This window comes from Excalfactoria chinensis, chromosome 3 (assembly GCF_039878825.1).
Source record: "Excalfactoria chinensis isolate bCotChi1 chromosome 3, bCotChi1.hap2, whole genome shotgun sequence".
Classification (NCBI taxonomy): Eukaryota; Metazoa; Chordata; class Aves; order Galliformes; family Phasianidae; genus Excalfactoria; species Excalfactoria chinensis.
In genome coordinates, this window is record NC_092827.1 from 38,194,153 (window position 1) to 38,213,215 (window position 19,063).

General features: G+C 37.1%; 1 protein-coding gene across 3 annotated transcripts in view; it reads right to left on the reverse strand.

Moving 5' to 3' along the window:
* The window catches only part of ASCC3 (activating signal cointegrator 1 complex subunit 3), a 253,149-nt gene that overhangs the window by 232,047 nt on the left and 2,039 nt on the right, over positions 1–19,063 (reverse strand). For all 3 annotated transcript variants that reach the window (XM_072331536.1, XM_072331537.1, XM_072331538.1), the window contains exons 2-4: positions 6,893–7,036; positions 4,869–5,019; positions 387–970 (exon numbers count right to left, since the gene is read on the reverse strand). In XM_072331536.1, coding sequence (XP_072187637.1) covers positions 387–970; positions 4,869–5,019; positions 6,893–6,982 — 825 coding nt within the window. In that variant the 5' untranslated portion in view covers positions 6,983–7,036. The remainder of the gene's footprint in view (positions 1–386; positions 971–4,868; positions 5,020–6,892; positions 7,037–19,063) is intronic.

Consider the following 19,063-nt stretch of genomic DNA (forward strand, 5'->3'; position numbering starts at 1 on the left):
TTATATGTTCATATGGTAGTTTAAAAGAGCAATTGCTTAGAAATAATGTACAAGAAAAGTCAGCAAAAAAATATAAAATAAAATAAAATAAAATAAAATAAAATAAAATAAAATAAAATAAAATAAAATAAAATAAAATAAAATAAAATAAAATAAAATAAAATAAAATAGCTTGTCTCTTATGGAGAAAAAATAAGACTATTCACAAAACAACTCATTCTGTAGCCATCACCTGTCTGTTGGATTGAGATTGCTGCCATGAAATTTTTCTAAAGACAAAGAAAGCACAGATTACACTTCCATAAATACATGTTGGCATAATCTAATATGAAATAGTCTGGAACTTGTGCAACATTCAAATACATACAGTATAGTTAATACTCTACCTCATTTTGAAGCTCATCACCGCTCTTGGGAGAAGCAAGCATCTCATACAAAGTACAGCAGAGATCTTCTGTTGTTGGTCCTCCAGGGGTACCACTCTGAGATTCATTCAGATACTTTCCAACTTCAGACCATAAAAAAGAATCGTCTACTTTTTCCAAAGACTTGAGATCAGACTTCTCATTACAGCAGTTCTTTAAATGGTCCAGCTGATTATTCAGAAATTTCTTATAATCTAAGCTTATAATTCTTTGTGAATCAGCCTCACCATTTACAGGCAGCTCCTCAGAGTGGTCCAAATCATGCATGTCAAATGAAAACACTATATTTTTACCAAAGAACACTCTGTTATCAACATTTTGCTCTTCAGCCATCTGTATGAGGGCTGTAAGCTGTTCTTCAGTGAAGTGAGAAGCAATCCGACATGTGGCATTACAAGCTGCAGTAGCAGATGATGATGGAAATGGCCCAAACATCTGCTTGATGGCCTTTGTCTCATCATGACCAACACATTCTTTCCTGTAAAATGTCTTAAAGAGAAAAACAGCTCCGCTTTCAATTGCTTCTTGTCCATTTTCAGCTCCAACTGTTAAAAAAAAACAAATGTAATTTTATACACTTCAAACTAATTCTCATTCATTGCTTATAACATAACTGTACTCAATTTCCTGCAAGTCTCATCAACAAAGATGTGAAATGACGACCATAATAAAAAGTAGCAATTGTTGCAAGCTATTGAATTATAAAATACAAGAAATAGTAAAGCATCTGTCTTCATTACCCCTTCTACTTATTAGAAATTCATATTAGGAATTACCAGTGCTTTCTTATTTTTCCAAGTAAGAGCAAAAGCATGCCTAGGTCTTATATTCACACTAGTAAATTTACCAGCTTTTTAACGGCAGCAGAATTCTATGTTGAATCAATGTTTATTCACTGCCTAATCTGAATATTCAAACCAGACTAAACATAGAGAACTCAGCTGGAAATTACTACATTCTTGCTTCTGATACTACAGAATGCATTGTATATTACAAAAATTGTCCAAAGAAGTTAAAGCAAATATATGTGTGAATTTATACTTACTGGCTACCTACAAAAAGTCATATTTACCTCTTAAATATTCTTAGAAACACTCAAGGAAAATATAAGCAAACATACTATGTGATTAACCTAAGTGTCACATCTAAGCAAAATGAAAAAAGACATAATGGGTAAAAATAAACAGAGGCAGGCAGCATGCCTTTTTAATTTTTCTCTCCTCCTTTTCTATTTTCCTGTTCTCTCTCCCCTTGAATACAAGAACAATATGTGTAAGTTTCTTCTGCACTTTAAAAATTAACTTTAAAAACTAAGAAGCAAGGCAGACTGCTCCACCATTTTATGAAATCCACAAGATTTCATAATCTTTCACAGCATCTTAAAAAGCTTATTGTCAAGGCTTACAAACTGCTATTTTCAAGATGTCTTTATGTGGTTAATTCGGGATTGATTGGCGTAACTCCAACAGAAAACAATACGATTCAAGTGAGTAACACCTCCAAGCACTGCTAATTTGAAAGAGCTGCTAAAGTGAACATCTTAATTTAATAACACTTAACAAAAAAAAACCCAAACCCGTAATGTTGTGTAATTAATTTGGTTATTTATGAGTACCCAAAACAGTCTTGTGCCTGACTCTACTCTGCTGTCCAGTTATTGGCCTATGTATTCAAGTACCTAGAAACCTACCATACAACTTCACTATTTCTTTTGAATTTCACTAAAGTAAACTGTGAAAAGATTAGAAGATCATGAATATGTTTTAGGTTGTATTTACATAACAATTAGATACCTAGATATGGAAGATAAACTACATAAAGGTGAAGTCATACACATTCAAGATGTATGTAAATAAGTATTGGTGGAAATGACCTGGTTTATTCCCCTTATTTATCCTAAACCATAAAGAAATTACTTTTTGATTTATGTTGTTTTTTTGTTTTTTTTTTTAAAAAAAAAGCTTGAAAACTTACACCTAAAACTGGGCTGCATGAACTACACTCATATTCCTAATGTACAAATACATACCATTATTTTACAAGTTGCCATTGTTGAAGCAGAAGTACACTGTATTAAATAAAAAGAACTTTAATACTGAAATATTCAGAAACAGCCCTTTGACTTATTAAGGGCTCATTCTCCTATCAGTGCCTCCCGTTTTGTGCAAACATCTGCTGAGAAAATAATTCCTCACCCTTCCAAACATATAAGGACATATGAGCCAGCAAACATGGCAAGAGACACTACCCCTTTTTGTTTTCTCTTTTAAACCAATCACATCATTTGGGTTACTAATACTTCCCCTGTCAAGTAAATGAATATTTCATAATCCATTGCCTAGGATGAGAGTTCATTTCCTTCAAATTAAACAAAAACAGTATGCAGTCAATTAACTTCTCTGACTGCACACCTCCAATGACAATGGTAGGAATATTACTGCCCACTCATTTTGTGCCTCAGTAGCTGTATTTTTACTTGCTCACGTTACCATATCTTTGTTCAGAAGCATCAAAGCTGATGGTTTCATCTTAACTCATTCTGACTAAATAATGATGCATTTATTTGTTTTGCCCTTTCCTTCTATCACAAAAATAACCTTGGTCCGGCAAGTCTCCCAAATTATTCTCATGGATAACATTAACAGCTAAGAACATCATATACTGATTTTATTTATCAATTTATTTTCTACCACCATATTTTGTCCTACCTGCTATACCTCATATGGTTTATCTTTTCTGTTGTGAAGATTAAAGTCATATTTATCAACCCTAATTTTACTGTAGTATCTCTTACAGTTATATTGTAACCAGTGGATATTTAAAATAACCATGCAGTTCTTCTCCTCCACTTGTCCCAGGTTGCTTGTTATGGATATAAATATTCACATTAAAGGACGATGACACTGCCAAATCTCTCTCCAGCTCTAGTTCACAGTTTGCTGAGCCAGACTGGTCTTTATTTAAACTTTAGTTTCCCTCTCCCAGGTGAGTCTCACATTTAAGTAGAATGCAGATCTCACAAGCAGTGCTTCCACAAAAATGCATACTGAGATTTAGGTTACATAACTTACAAAAAATACAATAGCACCCAAAATGAGGACAAATATGGAAAACAATTATATATATATTTCACTGGCAAAGAAACCAAAGCCACTACAGGACAGCTGTTTGAATCACAAAAAAGAAAATGAACTAAAGGTTCACCAAAATAAAACATTTTACCTGGGGCAATTGTATTAAACTATAAGAGGATAGGTAATGAGGAAATTCTTTGCTCAGAGGGTGATGAGGCACTGGAACAGGTTGCTCAGAGAAACTGTGGCTATCTAATGCCTGGGGGTGTGAGGTCAGACTGGATAGGATAGACCTGGGCAACCTGATCTAGTGCCTGATCTACTGGTTGGCAACCCTGACTGCTGCAGGAAGGCAAAACTAATCTATAATGCCCCTTCCAAGCCATTCCATTCCAGGAAAACAGGGATCCAATTGGGAAAAAGTAATTACAGAAGGACTGTTTATTTGAAAGTCCAAATGGCACCAAAAAACATGTGATAAGAGAATCATTATATTCGGAACTGCAATTTGGACACTGCTGGTGTAATTGTCAGACACCTTTACAGCTGATAACTATGAGCAAGAGTGGAACAATGAGCTATCCTATTTTTCTGACCATATAATGTGTTTCAAATCTGCTAGCATGGCTGTATATATTTGCACGTGAGAGTATATGTGGGACAGATGGGTTAAGGATCCCCCAATAACACCACATAAGTGCCTGTTTCCAGTTTGGGGATATCGACATCTTCCTAATATCCTAATTCTGATTGATTGACTCACAGAAGAAAAGACAGTGTATCATTTTATAAAATGACATCAGTTGTATGTTCATAAAATTAACAGATCATTACATTTATGATATGGAAGGAAAGAACCACAAAGCAGAAAGTTTAGAATACGTGCAACTTCAGATGAATTTAAAATGCTTGTCAGTGACTTGAGATACATCTGAAATTTTTCTTCTGATAATTCACTAGAGCAAAAAAATTCACTCACTGCAACCAATTTTTAAGATACCAATCCTGTGGAATTAAAGGAGCTAACACCAAGGCTGCTCCTTCCTCAGTGTGCTGCCATGACAAAGGAAACTGTAATCCACCATAATAAGCGAAAGCAACAAACCATAACACATCACATAACAGTGCTATCAAAGAACAAGAAAGAGCATAAAAACAGAATCACATTTTAAAATAAAACAGAAGATGTAGTTGTGCATATAGTTGTTAGATTAAATGGAACTTCAAAGATACCTCAGAGCGAGAACGGAGTTAAAGTAGAACTGAAATTGCAGCAATATGAAAGTATGCAGGCAGACAACAGATTAAAAAAACAAAAAACAAAAAACAAAGAAATTAGTTGTTGGATGATTGGAGAACTAAAACCTACCTATTTGTTGTGCTGCTTGCAATATAGTTTTCAAATCACCATTTACAGTTTGGTATTCTTTTTTGTCTAAATTGTCATCAACAAACTTTATTATCTTCTTCCAAGTAAGATCAGACTTCAGTAACTGTTCTTGTTGTTTTGTTCTTTTTGTCTGAAAATGCAAAATATTTTAATATTTTATTTCGAATTTATATACCAGTCAGTGGTTATTTAAAAAAAAAAAAAAAAAAAAAAACAATAAAAAATGATAACAAAAACAACTTGACTGAAAGAAACTCTATCGAATTGCACTCAATCAGTACGTTGTAACAACAGCAATTCATTTCCCTATTACTTATTCTTTACATACTTACAGAATCATAGAATTACCCAGGTTGGAAAAGACCTCAAAGATCATCAAGTCCAAACACAGCCTAACCATAGTACCCTAACTCTAACAGCCCTCTGCTAAATCATATCTCTGAACAGTGTCAGTAAGGAGAAAGATAGACACAGGCTGCTTCCCCCAATCCAAGGGAAAACTCCTTAGAAAGCTAAACTTTTGCAATGTCTAAAGAGATCTCAGAGAACAGTTGAGGTTGGAAGGGACCTCTGGGTCCATATGGCCCAACACCTGCTTGAGCAAGGACACCAAGAGCAGAGTGTCCATGCCCACATCCAGGCAGCTTCTGAAGACCTCCAAGGAGACTTCCCAGCTTCTCTGGACAATCCATGCCACTGGTCCATCACAGCACAGAATTACTTCCTGAAGTTTAGAGGGAATTTCCTGTGAGCCAGTTTGTGCCCACTGCCTCTCTTGTTTGGGGACTGTGCACTGCTGAACAAAGCTTGACTATGCCCTCTTTTCATCCTCCCTTCAGGTGTTTATAGACATCTATGAGTTACCCCAAGACTTCAAGCTGAACAGACCCAGCTTTCTCTGCCTCTCCTGACACTCCAGTCCTTTGATAATCTTAGTGGCCATAAGCTGCACATGCCAGCAAAAACAGGCCTCTCTTTTACTGAGGGAGCCAGAACTGGACACAGAACTCCAGATGGGGCTTCACCATTGCTGAATAGAGAGGAAGCATTACTTACCTCCTTTGACCCGGTAGTGTCACGACATTGTGCAATAGACACTTTGTCTAATGCAGTCAAGATTTGTCTAACGCAGTTTGTGTTCTTAGCAGCAAGGACAGACTGCTGACACATGTTCACCTTAGTCTCCACCGGGACCCTCAGATCCTTTTCTGCAGACCTACTTTTCAGTAAGGCAGCCCTCACCATGTTATTGTACTCCCATTTTCATGTCATCTACAGATTTACAGAGGGTGCCATCTATCCTATCATCTAGATCATTCGTGAAGATGTTAAGAAGTGCTGGATGCAGCACTGACCCCTGGGGTACTCTATTCATTACTGGCTTTCAATTAAACTATGTGCCATTGACCACTGTCCTCTAGTCCTGGGTACTCAGCCAGTTTGCAATCCTGTCTCCTCACCCAGCCCATTCTTCAACAGCTTCTTTATAAGGATCTTACAAGAGACAGTATCAAATGCCTCACTGAAGTTGAGGAAGACGATATCCACTGCTCCCCACTCATCTGGTGATTTCATCAAAGAAGCTTATCAAGTTGGTTAAGAATGACTCCCCCTTGGTGAATTCATGCTAACTACTGATTATTTTCTTCTCCTTTGTGTGCCAAAATACAGTTTCCAGGATAAGCTATTCCGTCCCCTTCACAGAGATCAAAGTGATGCTGGCCAGCCTGTAGTTCACTTGTTCCTTCTTGAAGATAGAAGCGATGCTTGTTTTCCTTCAGAAAATCTCTATTTGCAATTCTCTGGATTCCAGCTTCATTTCACATTACACATTTTCACGATGCATTTTTACTTTAATGCATATCTTGTGGGGAAAAAAAAACACCAACAACAAAAACATACGTACCGAAATTAAGCATCACTAACTCTATTCTAAATACCATAAAATTCCTACTACATACACTAACAGTTTATAAGTATAATTTGAAAAAAAATATATTTACCGTTAAGTCAGCTAATTCTTCACTATAATCATCATGTCTAGTGACATTTGAAAAGGAGCGTAGAGCGCCTGTAAGTCGTGGCAAGGCCATCTGTTACTCATTCAGTGATCCATAGGATAAAAAATTAAATCCTAGTTCAAGCACCTAGATAAGAAGGAAAGAAATAACATGGCTTTGTTAATGCTACAAAGATGAATTCACATCAGAAACTTGAAAGACTTTGAGAAAATAGAACTTGGAAGGCACAATGACTAAAGAAATTAAAAATCTCACTCAGAAACATTTTTAAGCAAAACTGAAGACAGGGAGGTGGCAGTCACAGACAGCAGTCAAAATGCAAGGTGGTTACTCAGCATGTTCTCTCTATTCCCTAAAGTTATTAGTGCAGCAGCAGTTACTCCTTTAACACTGCTAACACAAGAGGATTATATTGAAATCTAGGCAACTGAACTTGGCTGCAAACAGCGGTAAGCAATTACCACCTGCTTGAAGGTCTCCCCTGAACCAGTGTGCACTGACAGTTTTTGGGTCATTAACAGCCTCTAGCACTGGTACAGGGACATCCCTTTTGGCAACTGCTTAACAATTTCTAAACAGCAAAGAAAGCAAAGCAAATGAATAGAGGAAAAAAAATCATGCATATCACTGATCTACTATAAGAGAAAAAGGGGAAAAAAAGTGCTATCAGAAAACCAAAAAGAGAATGCCTTAGGATGTTTTCATCTCACAGCTGCACACACAGACACACAGCACCACACTCTCCAGGATTGCAGCCTACTTCTGCACATTCTTATTTTCTATGCAAAACAGACTCATATCTATACAACAAAACACATCTGTCTTCCAACTGAACTTGTATTCATGCCAAGCCTTTTACAGAAACTATTCTCAAAGTTGCTTCATTTTGAAAGGCGCCCACAGTTAAATTGTTCAATGAATTCTAATGCACAGCTACAACTTCTAGGGGTAGCAAATAGATAGATTAGATTATTCTTGAAACAATTAATGATACCATTACAAATGTAATGGCCTGCATCATTCTTAGCATGCCTGAAGACCATCAGCCATCCAGAAATCTAATAACTTAAAAAAAAATAAAATACTAAAACAATTTTGAATATTCTCACATTGCACAGAACTCCCTGCTTTAATCCAATTATAGTTAACATTTTATTCATCTAATGACCTCATTTGTATTTTAGCTATCAACACTGCAATATAGCACAAAAGCAAATCAGCGTTCCAATCACAGACAGAGAAATGTCACCGCCTTGTCATGCATCTTTGCTTCCCAACCTAACATGAAGTTGCTTTTTTGGAAAAAGCTATCACAAGAGCTGATATTCTTGAGAGAAATGCTATAACAATAAAGCTACAAAATGTGAAAATATAACATTTATAAAAACGCCACAAACAAAGAAAACAAACAAGCCTTTGAAGTGGATAGAGAGGGCATGTTCAAATTCAAGCATAGAAGCAGACATAAAAACAACTCTGACTTCTAAGATATTCAGTGAATATATGACATGTCACATCATAATAGCATAGTTCCTACTGAAAACACACTGTCATCACTATAAGAACAATCAAAGCAGAGAACTAGTGTTCAATATTTGAGGGAATATATCCCTAGCCAACAAAAAAGATAAATCACTCATATTATTCCAGCAACAGTATTGACATTAGTTGCTGATGATATTTTGGCTATGTATTTTCTACCTAAACTCAAATACCTTTTTCTGTAAAATTACAGTCCTGTACAGTAAAAATATTAGAATTATATTAGCATTGCATATTAATGTAATTATCCTTTCTGAAATAGCATGTCCAGTAATTTAAGAAAGTCCGAATCCAATTTTTAAAAAATTCACATTTCATACACACATTTAGGAGATTTAAAGCTTCTCCTCCAAGTCTGTCCGTTTAAAGAGTGGCTTTAAAGGAGTGTTCCTTCCTCCTTTACTAATTGAGTTAATACTTTCTAAAATAAAACAGCTGGAATCCCAGAGGACAAATAAGGCTTCTCTCCCTGAGCACAGACTTGTACAAACAGTCAAATCCTGCCCAGAAGCCCTACACTTGAGTTTGCATTAATAAATTCTGCCCTAAACACACATACGTGCTTTCAAAACTTGATCTACAGAGCCTTCCCCTCCTTGGAGAGGCTCCAAAGTGGCCTGGAAACGGTCCTGGGCAACCTGATGCACAAGGTCCTGTCTGAGGAGGGGTTGTGCAAAATGACCTCCAGAGGTAACCTCCAACCTCATTCATCATATTGTTCTGTGGTCTGAGCTGGCTGGCTTGACAGTGCAGATACCTTGGGTGTTTGCACCTTATCCCAAGGCTAACTCCAGTGCATGCAATGCACATCCTGCAATCCTGCAAATCCTGTATACCAATATGCTCTGCAATGGAACAAGACCCACAATTCAAAAACAGGATAGATGCAAAAACAGGTATACGAACTCACAATATCATTCCATAACATACTAGAGCCAGCTGTAAATGCTAGGTCAAAAACACTGTGCCCATCTGACATACAATATAAATTAACATTAAAAAAAGTTAACCTATGTTTTATTTATTTAATTTTTTACACAGAGCATACTGACAGAGATAACTGCTTTCAGACTGTATCAGCTACTGCTTGTTTTCTTGCAGCCACCGTAAGGTTAACAAACTCCTGATTTGGGACAATTAAACCTATTTAACATGAAGCTATGGGCAAATATCTGTATCAAATGATTCTGCTGGTTTGTGAATAAGGAACTCCTGGGTCCCCTTAGCACCAGATAAAATTCTGACCCTCTGGCTAAGAGTGTTGTCCCAGTCAATACCCCTTGAACTCCAGCAGTTCTGGGCTGTGCCCACTGCTCTGGACAGCTTGTTCCATGCCCGCCCTGTGGTGAAGAGCCTTTCCCTAATACTCCCTATCCCCTGATGCAGGTCCATGCCATTCCCTCAGGCCCTGCTGCTGTCACACAGAGCAGACCTCAGCGCTACCCCCTGACTCCCTGCCAGGAGCTACAGCCACCATCACGCCTCCTCTCAGCTCCTCTGATCTGTGATGAACAAGCCAAGGGAAATTTAACCCTAAAATGAGTGTAACTTTATACGGCAAAACACGTCAGGTTTTGCTAACGAATTAGGACTATTCAGACACATTCTGCCAACATTTATTTAGTTTAAGAAAGGAACGGGAGTTTACAAATACCTAGCACTATCTCAAATTTCCACTTCCTTTTAAAAGAAACTCATCTGTCTACTAAATTTCTGTTTGTAAATCAGGAAAAGCTATATTCACCTTTGTGAACTGTTGTGGAGAAGCAATCTTTTTTAAAGCTTGTTTTACTTCTCTTTTTAAAAGAAATGCAAGTTAAATATATAAACCTTTTATGTGGAAAAGGAAAACATAAAAGCAGATTATACTCAGCTAAAAGAAAATTCAAGTACAAAACCATTCACATTTTATTGTTTGAAGAGAAACCTAACAGTCAGCATGAATCTCAGCAGGTTTTTCCTTCATTAAACCTAAAAACATTCTTACCGCTATTACAAAAGGTAACCAACATTAATGTTAAAATACGAAGCCGAAAACTCCAGTAAGTTTTCCTCCCACTTCTGGCCTTTCTTTTCTTTTCCTGTAAGCAAATAACAGAACCATCTCTTTTTCTTCTCCACTAAAATGTCACAAACACCACAGACCAACTGATTTGAAAGCAAACAAAAGGTAACATTTATTTTAATATTTCTAACCTACTTAACAAAACTAGCCAGCTGCCATGTAGGGCTAAGAGAAGGGGATTGCTCAAATAATTCACCCTTATTTTCAAGTTGCATGTAAATTTTTCCTTACTTACAAATGATGGAATAACACAGCATTAACAGAATTACAAACAACAACTGGTATTAGACTATGCTGAAGTACCAGCTTCTGTAGCAATCAGCACTGGGCTTGGTACATCCCTTAAAAACTCATAACAGTTATCATGTTTAAACTATTTAAGGAATATTAAGGTATTTTACCAGATTTTGCCTATACTGCCTATAAATTTAAATTATGAGAAAGTTCCTTGCTATCTGTGTAAACTTTTCATTTAGAAAACTAGAAAAAGTTACTACTTGTAACTAAAGTAATAAAAGAAAGCCATTAGGTATCAGCAATTAATAGTAGGTTGCTATGGACCAAATAGTACACGGAGAAAACAGCATTTCACTCTCACTTGTCATTTCTAATAAAAAAGCAGTTAAAACGAAAAAAAGGATGGCTGAAAAAAAGGCTATTTGATAACAATGAGGATACTTGCATTACCATAGAATCATAGAATGATCTCTGGGCAACCTATGCCAGCACCTCTCTGCTCTCTCAGTAAAAATCTGCCCCCAACATCTAATCGAAATCTTCCTTTAGTTTAAAACCATTCCCCCATGTCCTGTCACTATCAACCCTTGTAAAAAGTTGATTTCCCTCATGTTTATAAACTTCCTTTAAACGTTGGAAGGTCGCAATCAGGTCTTCCTGCAGCCTTCTCTTCTCCAGGCTGAACAGCTTGTCTTCACAGGAGAGCTTCTCCAGCTCTCTGATAATCTTTGTGGCCCTCCTCTGGACCTCCAAAATCTTCACACATCTTAAATTCACTTAAACTTCTTATCCAAGCATTTTTGTTGCAAACAGTCCAAATGCAGCACCTAACAATAAAGTTGGCAGTTACAGATAATAAAGATTTAATAGAGCCTGAAATATTAATAAAAAATGGCAGGCCAATGCAAGGTAGTTCTAGTAGTAATTAACAATAATAATATCTTCCAGTTTTGTTTTTGGTAGCCATATAAACTTTGCTAATAATTGTATACTTTGTTTACTTTCAGATATCTCATTTTCTGCAACAGGCACAGACATCATGCTGGAATTCTTTTGAGATGTCTGGATTGTACATCGCTGATCTCTGCTCCACACAAAAAGATGGATCAAAGACTCATTCCATCTTCAAAGTGGAGATGTCAAGATAAAGAAATACGTGCCCAGGAAGGCTCAGAGGCTGTTTGGTACATGGTACTGATCTCAGTCGATATCAAAACTGGAATAAATGCTTCAGCACAATGAAGAAGTGAAATAGCTACACTGTGTGCCATGCACCCCTCCCTTTCTCTCATCAGAAGGGCTTATAGCTACACACATTAGCACTTTCAGAATATCAAAAGGTGTTCTAATATCTCACTTCAAAACGTTAGTGAAATTGATCTGGGAGGATGGAGTGACCGAACATTACATAATGGGAGGGTAGGACTGCATCCAGATATCACAAAATTCTTCAATTTCCCCAAGAAGAAAAATAAGAAACAGAAGGTAATTGTATGAGAAAATGTTCTTGTGAAGATATAGCTAGTGGCACTGTACAAGAAGATCTAAGTAGAACAGAATTATGAAAGAGGTAAAAGCTATCACAATCCATCCTTTCTAGAAAGATTTATTAAATACTATCTGCATAAATGTGAGTGAATACCTTTATGCAAACAAGGCAGATTAACACAAGGATTACCCAGAATAGAATAAACGTAGCTGTGTAATCACCTGTGTCTCTCAAGGATAACAGGCAACTGTGCCTAGACACACACAACTAATAGAAATCACTGGTTTCTAATATTGGCCCCTAAAACATAACTGGAGGTACAAACCCTGTACACAGTCTATAAGCTCTCCTTAAAACACCTCACTTGCCTACTGCAATTCTGTTTACAATGCACGTATAAGACACCACAAGTTTTTACAGAGAAGTACCATCCATATGCTAACTCCCACTTCTTTTAGGACACTTCAAGACACATCCACTAATATTCTTCCAGGTGGTGTGAAATCATTTTTGAAGATCTGTGCATGTACCACGCTGAAGATTCAAAGTTTGCTTATGACTGGCACCTAAGTGGGATTTAGGCCCTAAGCATTGTGCCTACTGGCATTTGAGGCTCTTTACCATATCAAAGGTAGTTCCCCGGGTCAGTGTGACTCATGGAAACCTCTGCATACTCAGAAAGAGCAGCTGGACATAAGGTTACACAAGGTTCTTAAACTGATGACAGCTGTGTGCTTAAGCACCTGAATCACTTACCAAATTTATCGACAATTAAACAAATGCCCTAAATACGACATTACAGACCAGTTCAAAGTAACTAGCAGTTTATTATTCACTCAGTGCCATTCTTATCCCTTATGACTCTGATTTCCTCAAGCACATTTTCAATAGGCCTCAAGTTTGGAATGTAATGATTTTAAAGTGAGAGCATCTCCTCCAAATATTTTTGAAGAAAGTACAAAGCTTTCCCTCTGAGAAAAGTACATATATAATATTTTCAGCATTTAAAAAGCATTTCAGTAAAATAAAAGACCAAGACAGCAATCCCCAAGAGTGCCTGTACACTATTATTCAGCTTACAATGCAAAGTGACGCTACGAGTCTGATTGCTCCCTAACTGCACATTTACTCAACCTGTAAGATTCCAAATACAACTTGGAGAAAGTTTCTGAAACAGGTGAGAGATAAAAAGAAAAACATTATGGGAAAGTATTATGAGAAAAAAAATGTGGAAAAAAGTTTGAGAGAGCTATATAAAACTTAAGGCAGCTAGTGGGTGGTTAAGAAAGCCATGTTCCTATGAGACAAAATATAAGACATCTAATGCAGGTGTACATGAGGCACAGATCTTTTTCCCAGACACAGAAACTGCGTGCTCACACAGCTAATGCATCCCTGCACAAACATAAGGGAACTCATGTTGTTGCATATGTACCTACATTATTGCTTGTAATTTTGATAAAGCGACCTGACAGACAAAAAAATAAAACAAAATGGAATTGTTCTGCCTATGTAGGCAAGTTCACCTATGTCGGTGTTGAAACTTACAGACATGAAAAAACTTTTCTGAGATTTATTTGACAAGATGAATGAAAATAATCAAGCTAACCATGGAGGAGTGTCTCCTGAAGCTGAAACATTCACTGGAAGAGGTGCTCCAAAAGGAATGCCTTCTCCTTATTTCCAAGGAAAATACAAGATACAAAGAGCACAAATAAGACTACCCAATGGAGTAAGTTCTAAGCTACAAAACATTATTTTTCAACAGTCACCCTCACTAGCTATGCATTTTTGACAGCAATGAACAAAAGTCTACATGCTGTGCCTGTCAAAATCTGCACTAGGGAGGTGACCAATCGTTGTTGTCACCACTGATGAAACACATCACCCATTGCCTCACTGCGCTCACATCACTGTTTGATCTCCACATACATTCAGTAAGTACTGATGAATGTCAGTGGATGCAGGGGTGTTTTTTGTGTTGTTTTTTCTTTAGTTTTTGTAGAGTAATTCAATGACACATCTTGATATACACTTCCACATCAGAAACCATTTTGTCAGACTGCCCCTCTGCTGCCATGTGTCACACAGAAACAAAAAGCAATGGAATATAGGTGGGAAAATTCAACCTCTACTGCCCACAGCACCAACATCTGCCTCCAACATCGTGAGCCAACATAAGAAATTAGGAGGCTTTCAGAGCAGCCTTGGAACCACCAAAGTAATTATGAACAAGTTGGTTAAACAAGTTGGCCTCTGGTCTTTATGGCACTTCTATTTTATACGTTGCTGAATTCATCATCAAAAAAAGATGTCTAATAACTGCAATAACTTGTAAGTGGTTCGTATCATTAGCTTCATCAGAAGAGGATCACAAAATTCATGCTATATTCAGTATGGTGCAAAATGACCTCTATTTTCATAGAAAAGCCATTGGAAAAGTTCACATCACTTGGAAAGACAGAATGTCAATTTTGAATTAACTGTCTTAACATATATCATGAGCCCTTGTCAAGAACTTCTGAAGTAATTAGTTATGGTTAATAAAATCACTGCACCTAACAGACAACTCATAGCAGTTGTACAAGCAAAGTACAGCCAAGACCAAGATGCACATTTAATCTTCAGGAACAACTGTTCTATGAAAGCACTGAAGCAGATCTTCTCATTTGCAGTGAATATTAAATCTTTTTTTCGTGTCCAGCAATTTCATCAATAAAATTGGTAGTAATATGGGTAATGCTGGCAATCTGAAACAAGAAAAAAATCCTCAAGTACTTTAAAGTAAACTACACAATTATTTTTCAAAAGCAAAACATGCAGATTTTTTTAGAATACTTTCAAAAAGTTGCAGATTCCACACTATTTCTAAGTTAAAAAATAATAATAATAAAAATTATCATGTAGTAACTTTAGCTATCAGTGAATGAAATCTTTCCAGAACTATCAACTACAAAAATGTTCATTCTATTTCCAGCATCTTTTGTGATAACCATGATATTTATCGATAGTTGTAACTGAGAATACAGAAATACAAAAAACATGAGCCATTACATGTACATAAAGATAACTGACTGTCCATGCAAAAGCATCAACTTCATTAAAATAGTTCAAGCAATTCCGTGTAATTTGCTTGCTATATTTAATGTTTAAATTCTTCTTTTTCTACTTGTCTCAGTTTTTAAGTTCAAGAGGAGGCAGAACGTTATGGCAGAGTTTCAAAAAAAAACAAAAACAAAACTGTCTTAGATATTAATTTCAGTCCCCAAACCCCCAAGACTGATTATTTGTGAAGGGCAAGCTTCTCGACATCAAAACTTTCTCCAGGACACATGCACACTTCATCGCAAAGATACAGTATATATCTTCCTAAAGTCATACAGCAATTGCAAGCCAAAAACTGTGGATTCTATCCAGTTCACCTCTACAACTGTTCAAATTCTGAATGTGCTCAGAAGACCCTACCTAAATGGCACAGACCTGATAAGCATCCCCTGAATGTTACACACTAAGCTGCTGTGTTTAAGTCTTATATCACTACATCATTATGTGATTTTTTTTCTGAGGGTGAGTAGACTTAAGTGGTAAGGTACCCCTCAATCTTTACAATATTCCTCATAAAGTCTATTATTCTTATTATTTATTTATTTAAATCAATGTACCCAGCTACCAGACTCAGTTCCCACCAACTTCTAATTGTAGTATTAAAAATAAGAACTCTAAGAAAAAAAAAAAAAAAAGAGATACTACAATCGTAATTCTGTAGTGCTTGCAAACTAAAAATCAAACCTAAAGCTGCTGACAACTCTTTTCTGTGCTGTCTGCCTACAGAGATGGCAATATATGCAGCAAGATAACTTGAGAAATACACCTGTATAGTTTCCTACAGTGGCAAGACCAAACTATGATGTTTTCACAGTTCTTACAAACACCAGAAATGTGAGCTTCTTTCGTGAGAAAATAGAGAAGAGGGGGGGAAAAAAAGCATAGAGTTATTAACCCTGTCTGATATAGTAAGAAGGAAAATACCTCCATTATGTCTTTAGAAACATGGTAAGGCTAGAGCAGGTCTGTTTCCAATTGAAGCATTTTTGAACGGGCCACATGTTCTGTTACAATGTACATAACACTTCTTAATGTTTTAGACAAATTGTAGCTTAAGCTAAGAAATACCCACATCAGTCAAGATTCTCTTATTTCCTAACTAGAAGTTGTTGAACTTTCACTAATATTTAGCATGCCAGACATACAAACCACATTCAGATTTAAAGAATTGACTTTTGAAGACCCTACAAACAAAGAATGCTGTATTAACAAGTAAATGGCATAATTCATACTTAAAAGGCAGCATAGAGAAGCAAGGAGTTTTTTCACTTGGTTACTGGCAGGTACCTGCCAATGGATTGAGTAGTTTTTTTACATGCGATATTTAGCAAAGGAGATATAATATGTAGGGAAGAGCAAGTTCTTCATTTTAACGTCTAAGAGCCATATACATGCAAATTATTAGGACCAGACATCACTAACTTTGAATTCACAGAAACACAGAATTGAAGGGGATAGAAGGGACCTTCAGAGATCAAGTCCAGACCCAGTGCAAATCAGGCCCCCTACAGCAGGCTGCACAAATAGATGACCTAGCAGGTCCTGAATATCTCCTGAGGAGTCCACAACCTCCCTGGACAGCCTGTTCCAGTGCTTTGTCACCCTTTCTGTGAAGAAGTTCCTTCAAATATTGGTGTGGAACTTCTCGAGCTCCATTTTATGGCCATTTCCCCATGTCCTGTCTGCACAGACCACTGAAAACGTTGCCCATGTCCCTTTATATCCCACACTTAAGATATTTATAAATGTTATTCAGATCCCCTCTGAGTCTTCTTTTCTCAGGACTGAAGGTCCTTGAGAAAGACCCAGGTCAACCACCCTTTCCACATAGAGAAGGTGCTCCAGGCCCTTTATCATCTTTGTGGCCCTTCACTGGACTGTCTCCAGGAGATTCCTCTGTCTGTTTTGCACCAGGGGACCCAGAACTGGATATACTCCAGGTGAGACCTGACTAGGGTAGTGTAGAAGAGGAGGATCACCTCCTCCCTTGCCCTGCTGGCCATGCTCCTTTTAATGCACTCAACTCACTGTTGGGGATTATCCTTACTGCGTACTATCTTTTCCTAAGTTACCAACAATATTTTGCACCCCTCCCATGCAGTTCTTTCCCCTTTCTTATATAATCCTCCCTTAGAGCTTCACAGGACAACAGGAAGCAGTGAATTAATTTCTCTTTTTGCTTTGCTTGGACACGCAGCTTTTACTTTCCCTATTAAACTGCCATTATCTCAATCCACCAGTCTTCTTATCTTTCCTCTATTTTCTCCCCATCCTGCAGCTGTTATATACAATTTCAAGGGGAATGGTCTATGCCATGCAGTTAGAATAGCTTCAAGGAACATAGATCACGGAAATCTTTCCCATCACAGTAAGCATTGTTGTTACAGAAACAGAGAAAGCCACTTCTCTCAGTCACATTTTTAAGTGTCTGAACTAAATGCTGTGCTGGGTTCCCACAGCCAGCAGCCAAGCACCTGCACAACCACTTGCTCAGTCCTTGCCCCAGTAGGATGATGGGAAAAGAAGAAAAAATAGAAAACTCATGGGAAAAAAAAAAAAAAAAAAAAAAAAAAGAGAGAGAGAGAGAGATATTTTAACAGACAAAAGACACATACAATAACAACAACAACAAAAAAAAAAAAAAGGAAATATCATATCCCATAGGCAGACTATTTCCTTTTCAGCCTCCAGACTGGGACACCTTAGGAACCAACATCTTAACCTCAGTTTTTGCACTGAACGTGACACTACACAACACCTGACTTCCTGTCCTCTCCCAACCTATTCATCGTGCAGGCAGAGTTGGGGGAAAAAAAAAAGCTTTGAAGCTCTACTGAGCAGTAGCCAAAACACTGGTGTGCTATTGTGGTTTAGCCACAAACTATTACTATGATAGAAGTAAATCTTAGCCCAGACAGATCCAGTACAAGTATTCATAAGGAGTTCTTAGTGGAAACAAAGGATATCCAACTTGTCAAGGACAGATAAGCATAAAGAATCCTCCAACGATAGATCCCTGCAGGGCCTTGTACTTTAACAAACATGAAATAGTTCATTTCTGTGGGGTGATAAGGCATTCAAAAAGAGAGAATGAGCAAATACAGAATGACTGGCTATGGTAAGAATATATATGTATCCTTATGTACAAATGTTGGAATTAGGAGATCCACTATAAAATTTAATGTTAAACTGAAAACAGTATCAGATGGAATGCCTCTCCTATGCAGAACATAATTAAATATGGGATTTCACTGTCATAAGATGCCAAAAAGTCTAAAGACTTTTTGCTCAAGAAAGGATTAGATGAAGTCAGCTAACTTGGTAGCTATTGAACACAACAGCTTAAAGGCAGCTCGTCACTTACATAAACCACTGACTGCTGAAAGACAGTGGGAAAATATAAGCATCACTGTATGCTTGTTTGTTGTTGGTTGGGTTTTTTCGGTTGGTTGGTCTGATTTCAGAACACAACATAAGTACCTGCTATTTGCCACTACAAGAGACACAACTCCAAGCAAGACAAATATTTTGTGTAAAAACAGAGCTTTGGAGTCAGGTGGTAACAGGGACTCTACAGATTACAATTTGGGATTAAGGTGTGTCACATCTCTAAAATTAATTGTCCAGCCATTATTTCCTTCTCTTAGCCCAAATTCCATTTATCACTTTTCTAACAAACTTTAGCAACACATTAGAGATCATTTGTTAATTAGGT